Source organism: Leucoraja erinacea, chromosome 33 (genome assembly GCF_028641065.1).
Source record: "Leucoraja erinacea ecotype New England chromosome 33, Leri_hhj_1, whole genome shotgun sequence".
Taxonomy (NCBI): Eukaryota; Metazoa; Chordata; class Chondrichthyes; order Rajiformes; family Rajidae; genus Leucoraja; species Leucoraja erinaceus.
In genome coordinates this window covers 19,035,835-19,048,419 of record NC_073409.1, presented here as the reverse complement: position 1 = coordinate 19,048,419, position 12,585 = coordinate 19,035,835, and the positions used below count along the sequence as shown (strand labels likewise).

Sequence of the window (12,585 nt, the reverse complement as noted above, 5' to 3'; positions counted from 1 at the left end):
ATGCATAAAATTATCAAGGGCTTTCCCTCAATGCTGTTTGGAACGTATTGGGCCCTAAAGTAGGAGTATAAATAATCACAACTCTCCTTAGGCCAAGATTTTTCAGAGTTTTGCAAGTTCTAAGATGGTGCCAGAACCTGGGTGCTGTTCCAGAAGGGGACATCTATACACATCAAAAGTAGGCTTTGACTGGATAGCATGTGGAAGAAGCATTTCACTACAGAAGCAAGGAAGTGCAGAAAAGGACACAAAGTGCTGGAGTAACTCAGCGGGTTAGGCAGCATCTCTGGAGAGCATGGGTGGGTGACATTTCGTTTTGGGTCAGGAAGGGTCCTGAGGCAAAAGATTACCTATCCGTGTTGTCCAGAGATGCTGCCTGGCCCACTGAGTTACTCCAGCACTTTGTGTCCTTAAACATTTTACTGAATCTCTGAACATGTGTGTATAATTATGAGAGGCACAGATAAGGTGAGATAGACAGCCAAAACTTTTTTCTCAAGGTGGAAACGTTAAAAAACTCGAGGGCAGAGCTTTGTAGTAAAAGGGGCAAAGTTTCAAGTAGATGTGCAGGCCAGGTTTTGGTCAGCAGAGGGTGGTGGGTGCCTGGACCATACTGCCAAGGGTGCTGGTGCAGGCACCTGTGAAATTGGCGTTTAAGAGAATTTTAGATCGGTACATGGATATGTTGGGGTGGAGACATATGGGCCACAGGCAGGCAGATGAGGATAGTTTAACTTTGCACCAAGTAATGGGCCTGTCCCACTGTACGAGGTAATACAAGAGTTCTCCCAAGTTTTCCCCTGATTCGAACTCGTACGAGTAAAAATAAACTCATTTTTTCATCACAAATATTTTTTCACTCGTGGACATTTTTCACAGTGTTGAAAAAATGTCACGAGTTAACCGGATTTCCTGAGTACCTGCCGTTAGCATTACGAGCCGCTATGTGACATCCACGAACTCCTACGGACCCGCTACAGACATTCTCCGAGTTCAAATCAGGGGAAACTCGGGAGAACTCTTGAATTACCTCGTACAGTGGGACAGGCCCTTAAGGCATAGACATGGTGGGGCACAAGAATCTGAAGATGTGTAATGTTGAGCAAAACTCAAGGTGCTGGAGAAACTCAGCGGGTCAGGCAGCAACCGTGGAGGGAATGGACTGACGATATCTCGCTTCTTCAGACTGCTCTTGACTGCTTCAAATTGAAGAGTCCCAACTCGAAACATCTCCCCTGATCACCACCAACCTTTGTTCCCCCACAACCCCTCTTTCTCTGCAAGTTTAACTGCGCTATTTTCTATATTTTTTCAGTTCAGAAGAATGGCCTGACTTTTTAGGCATTCTGATTCTCCTCTCCACAGGTGCTGCCTGGCCTGCTGAGTGGTTACTATGTTTATTCATGTTACTTATGTTTTCCAGCATCTGCATTCGCTGCAGGTTGTAAGACGGTGTCAGAATGTGGCGGCTCTCTGCATGCTGTTCCAGAATAAGATCAAGTCCACTCATCTACAGTAGGATTTGACTAGTTAGCATGCAGAACAAGCATTTCGCTGTAGAAACCAGGAACTGCAGATGCTGGTTTACACAAAAGTGCACAAAGTTTGTTCTTAAATAGTTTCTTATCAGGGTTGACCAGACACAAAATGCTGGAGTAACTCAGTGGGACCGGCGACATCTCTGGAGAGAAGGAATGGGTGATGTTCTGGGTCGAGACCCTTCTTCAGACTGATATCAGGGGATGGGGTGGGTCAGAGATAAAATGTAGTCGGAGACAGTAAGACTGGTGGAAGAACTGGGAAAGAGGAAGAGATGGAGAGAGAGGGAAAGCAAGGGCTGCTTGAAGTTAGAGAAGTCAATGTTCATACCGCTGGGGTGCAAGCTACCCAAGCAAAATATGAGATGCTGTTCCTCCAATTTGCACTGGGCATCACTCTGACAATGGAGGAGGCCCAGGACAGAACAGTGAGTGCGGGATTGGGAGGGGGAGATGAAGTGTTGAACAACCGGGAGATTAGGTAGGTTTAGGCGGACTGAGCGGTTGTTTGAGGGACAACCAATTCCGAGATGCATCTGCACATTGTACCGTTTAGCGCCTCAATGTAACAGTAGACATCATAAGTTTCTTCAGGGTTGCGAACTCCGTAGCTCCTTACACCGGGAAAGCCATCTTTGTCTCCAAAGCAACGCTCCCGGGGGTCCACCATGGGGTACCTAGTCAGAAGATATTTGAGAGATGAAAACCTTGCAAAGTTAACTCCTGGACAATAATAGATCTACAGATAAAAATTAAGAGCAGTTATAAGGCTCAGCGGTAGGGATGGCTGATCGGATGATTTACTTCAGGGCACCTTTTCAATCTCAATAATCAATTATTTCACCAGATGCAGCAGGGAGGAAGCTGACTGGAGAGACCCAGTCTATTGGAAGTTCGAAGGTACACAAAAATGCTGGAGAAACTCAGCGGGTGCAGCAGCATCTATGGAGCAAAGGAACAGTCTATTGGAAGTTGTTTTACATTCATTTCTCAGAGTTGGTCATTTTTATAAAGAGCAAAAATCTTTTATTTTTCTCGCTATTCCGAATTCTGGAACTTCATTGACTCAAGGAGTCATTTGGCACGCACATAGTGGGCCACAGGGCCTGTTCATGTGCTGCACTGGTCTATGTTATATGTAATAAGCAGGCTCATTCTCGAGGACAATTGGGGACAGGCAATGAATGGTGGTCTTGCCAGCAATGTCTAGAGAAGGGCAGAAGGCATTTAGTGCTCGTGGGAAGGCCCATTGTCAGGGGATGCACACAATGGGATGAAAGGCCTCTTCTTTTCCCACAGACCTTCACAGATCATTCAATGCCATCAAGAGAGAGCTAGATAGGGCTCTTAAAGATAGCGGAGTCAAGGGATATAGGGAGAAGGCAGGAACGGGGTACTGATTGGGGATGAACAGCTATGATCACATTGAATGGCGGTGCTGGCTCGAAGGGCCGAGTGCCTCCTCCTGAACCTATTGTCCATTGTCTAGTCTGGTATTCAAACAATAGACATAACTCTGTTTTTCAGTGAGATTTTAAAAGCACATGTCTAAATTGAGACCTTTGTCAGTCACCTGATGCACTGTTTACTGCTGTATGCTTCTATCAGGTACTGTTGAAACGCTGAGGGTGGTGAGGCCTAGCATATTCTCTGAGACCTCTGCAAAAACTCCAGGCAGGAACAAAATTATCCAGAATTTATGGTGTGGAACGCTAAAAATATTCAGAGCCAACTTGAGATCGAGTACCACAATTTAAGAAATAGTTCCTCATTCATTCAGCATCTTTTTCAACAAAATATCACTTAGCAGTTTATAGTCGAGTATATTTTTGAATGAAGTATTTTTAATGAAGTTTTTTTTTAATTAACGGGCGGCAATCTCAGTTGGCGCAGCGGTAGAGTTGCTGTCCTACAGTGCCGGAGGTGCTTGTCCGTACAGCGTTTGTATGTTCTCCCCGTGACCACGTGGGTTTTCTCTGGGTGCTCTGGTTTCCTCTTGCATCCCAAAGACATGCAGATTTGTAAGTTAATTAGCTTTGATAAATTGTCCTTCATGTGTATGATCGTGCTAGTGTATGGGGATTGCTGGTCGGCATGGACTCGGTGAGCCGAGGAGCTTGTTTCCTCTGTATCTCCGAACTAAGCTAAACTAAACTAAACTATACTGACTCTTGTAATGTACAAAACACATCAACCAATTTGTGTACAATGAGTGCCCAAAGCATATGATTTTCGCAATAACAAGATACTCTGAGAAAGGATCTCTTCACAAAACGTCACCCATTCCTTCTCTCCAGAGATGCTGCTTGTCACACTGAGTTATGCCAGCATTTTATGTCTATTTTGATTCAGTTCATTGACATTGGATGTAAATATAAAAAGGTATATATTTAGTTCTCCTGATGTTTTTCAAAACACGGGATGGAAATATATGTGAATGGAGGGACATAGATCACATGCTGGCAGATGAGATTTGCTCATCTTGGCGTCATGTTTGGCACCGACATTGTCGGCCGAATGGCCTGTTCCTGAGTTATATTGTTCTGTGTTCTATGGTCTAGGTTTTGAGGGCAGGTGGCGCAGAGGCAGAGTTGCTGCCTCACAGCGCCAGAGAGCCAGGCTAGATCCTGAATACGGGTGCTGTCTGTACGGAGTTTGTATGCTCTCCCCATCACCTGGGTGAGATTTCTCCAGGTGCTAGGTTTGTAGGTTAATTGGCTTGTTAAAATTGTAACTTGTCCCTAGTGCGTGTAGGATAACGTTAGTGTGCGGGGATCGCTGGTCGTCACAGGCTCGATGGGCCGATGGGTCTGTGTCCGTGCTGTATCTCTATACTAAACTAGACTAAGTAAGGAAACCTCAGAGTAGTTTCTCAGCTGCATGGAGTAAATGCTTGAGGGGCTCTATGAGAGGAGGCTAAATCTCCTCACCTTCTCCAATGCCTCCAAACCAGAAGCAGAATCAAGAAATCCTTTACACTCAAAGTTAAGTAAAATATTGAGCCAAAATCTGGTTGCCAAGATATCAGCCAATGAAGAAAGCAAATGGAATGTTGGCCTTCGTAACACAAGGAGTAGAGGGGTTCTTCTGCAGTTGTATAGGGCTCTGGTAAGCCCACATCTGGAGTATTGCATACAGTTTTGGTCTCCTAATTTGAGGAAGGACATCCTTGTGATTGAGGCAGTGCAGTGTAGGTCCACAAGATTGATCCCTGGGATGGCGGGACTGTCATATGAGGAAATATTGAAAATACTAGGCTTGTATTCACTGGAGTTTAGAAGGATGAGGGGGAACCTTATAGAAATATAAAATTATAAAAGGACTGGACAAGCTAGATGCAGGAAAAATGTTCCCAATGTTGGGCGAGTCCAGAACCAGGGGTCACAGTCTTAGAATAAAGGGGAGGCCATTTAAGACTGAGGTGAGAAAAAACTTTTTCACCCAGAGAGTTGTGAATATGTGGAATCCCCTGCCACAGAGGGCAGTGGAGGCCAAATCATTGATGGATTTAAGAGAGAGTTATATAGAGCTCTAGGGGCTAGTGGAATCAAGGGACATGGGGAGAAGGCAGGCACAAATTATTGATTGGGGACGATCAGCCATGATCACAATGAATGGCGGTGCTGGCTCGAAGGTCTGAATGGCCTCCTCCTGCACCTATTTTCTATGTTTCTATATAACTTGAATCTAAAGCCTCTGATAGATATATTTTTGTGTGACGTTAAGGGTTATGCAGTCATAGTGCAAAAAGGAAGGACCTTCATTCCTTCTTCTCCCTGCTCCTATCAGGCAGAAGATGCAGATGATGCAGAAACTTGAAAATATGCGCTACAAGACTCAGGAACAGCTTCTTCCGCTTTGATATCAGATTTTGAATAGTCCTTCCATGAGCCAGGGTACTGTCCCAATTTTCCAACTTTCTTCATTGTGGGCATTGGACTTTTTGTCTGAAATGCCCGGCTCGGCCTGTGGACTCAGGAGCTGCGGACTCCGGCTGCGGGAGGCGGCTGATCAGGAGGTCCGGGCCGCTGAGGAGGAGGATGCTCACCGTCGGGGTTTGGCGTCGGCGTTCCACCAGCCCGGCGTGAGGGCCTGAACATCGGGCCACCCGGGGCGGCGACAGCGGGTGCTCGGAAGGCCCCGACCACGGATGAACATCTGGGAAGATCGGAGGGGAGGCTGGCTGGACTATGGTGCCTTCCTCACCTTGGTGCCACTGTGTTGTGTTGTGTCGTGGATTTTCTGTGTTTGTGCTTTTTTTTAAATTCTATTTTATTTTTTTAATATGTTTTAATATTTATTATTTATTTATTTTTATGATACTGACTGTAAAGGGAAATTCATTTCGTTGTCTCTAATTGAGACAATGACAATAAATTTCAATACAATACAATACAATACAATTTAGTTTATTTTATTTTAAAGATACAGTGTGGAAACAGGCCCTCTGGCCCACTGACCAGCGATCCCTGCACACTAACACTATCCTACACACACTCGGGACAATTTACATCGTTTTATATACCAAGCCAATTATCATACGAACCTGTATGTCTTTAGGATGTGGGAGGTAAACAAAGTTCTCAGAGAAAACCCACGTGGTCACAGGGAGAATGTACAAACTCCTTACACACAGCACCCATAGTCAGACTTTTCTTATCTCTTTCCTCGTCGGAGATGCGACTTATTCCGTGACGTATATCCGTCCGCACTGCGGCCTAACATCATGGAGCTGGCGGCCTCTTGCTGGGACTTTCGGAGCTCCAAAACCGCGGAACCTGCAGACTTTAACGTCCCGGGGCGCGTGATCCCTTTGCCAGGGGTCGGCCTTTGGTGCTCCAACTTGCGGGAGCTGCGGACTTTAACATCGTGGAGCTCGCTGTCCCTGGTGAGGGACCGATTTCGGATACTCCAAGCTGCCGGAGTTCGACCGCCCCGATGCGGGAGCTTAGACCACCCCGATGAGGGAGCTCGATCGCCGGCTGCGGATGGTTTGGCTCCCCCGACCGCGGGAGGGAAAAAGATAAGACTTTAATGCCTTCCATCACAGTGGGGAATGTGGGGAAGCTGCTGTGGTGGATGTTTATGTCAATTCTTATGTAGTTGTGTGTCTTCTGGCATTTTTGTTATGACTGTATGGCAAATCAAATTCCTCTTATGTTGCAAAACATACTTGACTAATAAATGACGATTATTATTATTATGATTATGAACCGATGCTCTACAATTCTATATTCTGAACTCTGTATCTTCCCCTTTGCTCTACCTATTGTTCTTGAGTTTGAATAGATTATACTAATGTATGGTTTATCTGATCTGATTGTATAGCACGCAAAACAAGAAGCTTTTCACTGTACCTCGATACACATGACAGTAGTAAACCTGAACGTTAAAATGGCCGCTGTCCACAGGAATTTTAGTTTGCGCAGTATTTGATGGAAAGAGGTTTGGAAAGTCGGGGGTTTACCTGACGGTCTGATCTGAGAGCCACCCTGCGTCACACTGGTTGTATCCTCGCTTGTAGGCTGCCTGGAGTTGCTCGGGAGAGGCAATATAGGCACTGTTTTCCAGACAGGCAATCTGCGCCTCGGTGAAGTTGAGGGAGTACCTGTTCGAAATAGCACGGTAATGGAAAACAACCCCTGTTATGGAACAAAGAGACAGGCATCGTCAACACACCGAATGCTGAGTTTCATTGTCTGTGTAACTCGTTGTCACCTACCGCACAGCCAACAATGGACCCTTGTGGGCTCCACCTTTCCTTGATCATCATTACTTTCTTGCATATCTCTCATTCATTTGTTCTATATATCTCTATATCACCATCTATAGCTCTTGTTTTCTTTCCCTTGACTCTTAGACTGAAGAAGGGTCCCAACCCAAAACGTCACCTATCCTTTTTCTCCAGAGATGTTGCCTGACCCGCTGAGTTACTCCAGATTGTTGAGTCTGGAAATACTCAGCGGGTCAGGCAGCATTTGTGATGAATGAAACACAGAGAAAATTTCACATTGATGACCTTGTATCGGAGCTAGAAATGTTGACAGTTTCCCTCCCCACAGATGCCACCTAACCTGCTCGATGTTCAATAGAGGGTCAAGAGTATTTAATTGTCATAAGAACCAACATCAGAACAATGCCATTTTTACTCGCAACAGCTTAACAGGCCTGCAAACACAGTTTAATATATAAAAAACAAAATCTGTGTCACTGTGCTGCCCCAATGGAGAACGAGATCTGAATACAATATCTGTACACGGACCACAGATGGTAAAATCAGATTAAAACACATAGAATGTATTAGAACAAAAAATGACTGAATTTGAGTCAATCACTATGTTTAAGAGAAAGGCAATACATAAGAGAGGTTGGAGAAAGAGCAGAAAAATATAATTAACATTGTATGTTTCAAGGATAACAACATAATCTGGTATAATTGGTAGTTTAGAGATACTGCGCAGAAACAAGCCCTTCCCCCCACCGAGTCCGCGCCGACCAGCGATCTCCACACATTAACACTACCCTACACATGCGAGGGCCAATCTACATTTATACCAAGCTAATTAACCTACAGACATGGAGGTCTTTGGAGTGTGGGAGGAAATCAAAGCTCTCGGAGAAAACCCACGTGGTCACGGGGAGAACGTACAAACTCTGTGGAGACAGAACCCCTGGTCAGGATCGAACCCAGGTCTCTGGCGCTATAAGGAAACACGTCTACCACTGCGCCACCCTGCCACCACCGCACTTCAACAAAGTCACAGTGAATGGTTTGAACTCACCAGTTGGAGCCATTGGGCGGATGGGACACAGAGTCACGCTCTGGTCCAATTCATCCGTAATTGGGGTTTCCACGGCAGGTGGAGCTGCTGTCAGCCCCTCAGGCCGCGTTGCCAGGACATCGGGAGCCGCCGTTGCCTTGGGAACAAGCTCTTCGATGGTGGCGGGGGTGTGAGGTGGAACCTCCGTGGCGCCCAGTCCCGCTGTGGCTGTCAGGTCTTCGATGGCCACAGAGACGGCGACCACACTCACGGACACCTCTGGGCTGGAAATCTCTTTGGTGGCGTTGACTAGTTCTTCTGGTAGGCCTGAAACGTTGAGTAGGACCATTCCCTCAGTAACGGCTTCTTCAGGGGCTGGAGATATGGTCACCTCGGCAAATGGCAGAGATATTGGAGTGAAAGGGCTAAGTGTGAAAACATCTCCCCTTACTTCTCTCTGTTCAGTAGTCTTCGTGAAGAACACCTCCACCTTATCAGGTATGGTTTGGATGGTAAAGGCACTTCCTTCATCAGTAAATGCCCCCTCCGGCTCTGTAGCTGGGTAGACGAGTGGAGTATCCGTGAATGTTTCAATACCAAACTTGCCTGTTGAGAAATGACAGTGTGTGGACGAGATTATAAATGGGGAGAACATTACAAATGGTGGGAAATTGCACACACAAAATGGAGGAACAGCACCTCACTTGGGCACCGTACAACCCAGCGGTATGAATATTGATTTCTCTCATTTTAAGTAACCATTGCATTCCCTCTCTCTCCTCCCCTCCACCACCTTAGTCATCCTGCCAAGTTCCACTGGTCGCATCCATAGATCCCTTTGTCATCGCCTCCCCACATGCAACAATGGACCATTGTGGACTCCACCTTTCCGTGGTCATCAGTGCTGGCTCTGGTTTTCATACCTCTAGTTTCCCGCTGCCCCTGACTCTCAGTCTGAAGAAGAGTCTTGACCTGAAACGGCACCCATTCCTTTTCTCCATAGATGCTACCTGCCCTGCTGAGTTACTCCAGCAGTTTGTGTCTATCTTCAGTGTAAACCAGCATCTGCAGTTCCTTCCTACACAGAATACTCCATTGATATTTATCTCTGGAACTGTTGTGCTATAATGCTGAGAACTATATTCTGTACTCTGCATCTTACTGTTTATTCTCCCTATTGTACTTGAATTGGAGTGATTGCATTTATGTGTAGTATTATCTGATTTGATGGGACAGCATCCAAAACAAAGCTTTCCACTGTACCTCAGTACATGTGACAATAATAAATGTAAACTTAAAGCCAAACCTCAGGGAAGATGCACCAACATCATAGGAAGCATAGACTAACATCAAATTTAATTCTCCATCAATCAGTGGCTGATCGGAGGACAACATGACTTGCTCCATGGACTGTTCGATCTTCCATTGAGGTAGGAACCCAGGCTTAAACTGAGTGTACTTTTAGTTTAATTTACAGAAACAGCGCGGAAACAGGCTCTTGGGTCCACCGAGTCCGCGCTGATCAGCGATCCTTGCACATTAACACTACCCTACACACTCTAGGGACATTTACAATTTTTCCGAAGCCAATTAACCTATAAATCTGTACGTCTTTGGAGTGCGGGAGGAAGCTGGAGATTCCGGAGAAAACCTACAGAATTCATGGGGAGAATGTACAAACTCTGTACAGACAGCACCGGTATTCAGGATCGAACCTGGGTCCCTGGCGCTGTAAGGCGGAACTCTACCGCTGCACCACCGTGCCACTGTACGTATATTTCCAATGCTTTTGGACTCATTGCGATGGGAATGGTTTTGGGGGGGATTATAATAGAGAATGTACACGGGACCAAACGTGATGGTTGCAACTTGTGTGGAGCTGTGGGAAGGATTGGAACCTCTTGGCTCCATTGGTGCCTGCCTTCACTTTTTGCTGGTGGTTAGTGCTTGGGCTGTGGTGGTCATTACAAAACCCTTGGTTGAGTAAGCATCAGGCTTGACCCATTCATCAGTCACCAAGTTGTTCCACACGTCGCTGTTACATGCATCTTCTTCAAAACACATATCGACTGCCCTGTACAAAATACGTGAATTACTTTATCTACTGCTTTATTACGTGTTGGGTTCAACAATTCCTTGCTCGTAATGAAGTTTTGAAGAATCATGGAATCGATACCATTACTCCCATTAAATTACTTCTCGCATTAAACCTATGTCAATTCTTCGTAAAAACTATCCTGTTCAGTTAGCACGTACCCTCGTGTTCTGCAGTTAATTTTCTTTCATGGACTTAGTGATAGAGTCATCCAGCATGGAAACAGGCCCTTCAGCCCAAGTTGCCCATGCCAGCCCAGATGCCCCATCTACACTAGTCCCACTTTCATTTGGTCCATATCCCTCTAAACCTCTCCTATCCATGAACCTGTCCAAATATCATTTAAATCAAATTATTATCCAATTCCTTTTTGGGAAAAAAAGGGACAATTTACATTTATAGCAAGCCAATGAACCTACAATCCTCTGAGTCTTTGGAGTGTGGGAGGAAACCGAAGATCTCGGAGAAAACCCATGCAGGTCACGGGGAGGATGTACAAAGTCCATACAGACATCACCCGTAGTCGGGATCGAACCCGGGTCCCTGGCGCTGTAAGGCAGCAACTCTACTGCTGTGCCACCATTGAATGCCGTTGAATGTTGGGGATGTCCCACAGTCTCACTATTAACATCCCATGATACAGACAAAGACGTATAATATGCCGATAACTGCCCCCATTACACAGATGCTGCCCGACCAGTATTTTCTGTTTTCACTGGCACTCTCGTTGGCTTACCACTGAAGCAGTAGGCATCATGACGATCGCTGGGATCAGGGTAGCCAGTTTGGTTGGAGAATCGGTAGACAGTCCTGACTCCTAAAAGGTTGCCACCGCAGTTGGGTCTTCGGTTTGATATTGGGTATCTAACACTGCCGTCCGCGAGCCAGCCAGTATTGCACTGATCCATGCCACCCTTCCATGCCAAGTATAGCTGCCCCGTGGTGGCTAACTGGGCACCTTTATCAAAGCACGCTTCCATTGCCTCCTTGAAAGCATATCTTTCAGTGGTGGTTATGTAGAAGACTTTGCCTGGAAACAGAAAGACAAAATATCGATCAGTTCATAAGTTCATGTTCATAAGTGGTAGGAGCAGAATTAGACCATTCGCCCCATCAAGCCTACTCTGCCATTCAATCATGGCTGATCTATCTCTCCTTCCTAACCCCATTCTCACCACAACCCCTGAATCTATCTATCTCTTCCTTAAAAATACCCATTGACTTGGCCTCCACAGCCTTCTGTGGCAATAAATTCTACGGATTCACCACCCTCTGACTAAAGAATTTCTCCTCATCGCTTTCCTAAAGGAATGTCCTTTAATTCTGATGTTATGACCTCTGGTTCTAGACACTCCCACTAGTGGAAACATCCTCTCCACACCCACTCTATCCAGGCCTTTCACTATTCGGTAAGTTTCAATGAGGTGCCCCCCTCATCCTTCTAAAATCCAGCGAGTACAGGCCCCGTTTAGTCATATCAATTCATTTAAAATTGCAAAACATTATTAGTACTACAATCGTTAACCCGGAAAAATATATAAGGACCTTGTTACTGGAAAGTTACTAATAAGTAAGTGTATGGCACCCACATTCATAAGGGCATGAGATGGTTCAGTAGTTCACATAGATCGAGGAGAAGGGATGGGGGAGTAGGGTTAGTGGGGAGCCAGGGTCAGAGACTGGCCACAATGATAAATAAGTAGAAGCAAAGGGGCAAGGTTTGCCTTGAGATGATGGTTTTGGGAGAGGCTGGGTAGTGGTCAGTGAAGGGTAGATTCATGCAAGAAACAATGGTTATCTTCATTGCTTCTTACGGCAGCCTTGCTCTGAGTAGACCGTACATGGTTAGATGTGACACCTAACAGGTTAAGGGATGCGAACATGATTCAAGATACATCTGTGTGGAAAGAGTATGCAAACAGTCAATTATCACTTTTATATGGAGTTGAAGTCTTTTTCTGAGTTTTTTAGTGTCACTTACTCACAGAGTCAAGGAGCATGCAAACAAGTCCTTCAGCCCAACTTGTCCATGCCGACCAAGGTCCCCCATCTACGCTAGTCAGAAGGTCATGTCATAAGTGATAGGAGCAGAATTAGGCTGTTTGGCTCTTCAAGTCTACTTCGCCATTCAATCATGGCTGATCTACCTCTCCCTCCTAACTGCATTCTCCTGCCTTCTCCCCATAAACTC

At 45.7% G+C, this 12,585-nt stretch overlaps 1 protein-coding gene across 2 annotated transcripts in view; it reads right to left on the bottom strand.

Moving 5' to 3' along the window:
- Nucleotides 1-12,585, bottom strand: part of LOC129712773 (aggrecan core protein-like) — a 93,188-nt gene that overhangs the window by 38,397 nt on the left and 42,206 nt on the right. For both annotated transcript variants that reach the window (XM_055661496.1, XM_055661497.1), the window contains exons 6-9: nucleotides 11,131-11,424; nucleotides 8,321-8,905; nucleotides 7,006-7,180; nucleotides 2,088-2,215 (exon numbers count right to left, since the gene is read on the bottom strand). In XM_055661496.1, coding sequence (XP_055517471.1) covers nucleotides 2,088-2,215; nucleotides 7,006-7,180; nucleotides 8,321-8,905; nucleotides 11,131-11,424 — 1,182 coding nt within the window. The remainder of the gene's footprint in view (nucleotides 1-2,087; nucleotides 2,216-7,005; nucleotides 7,181-8,320; nucleotides 8,906-11,130; nucleotides 11,425-12,585) is intronic.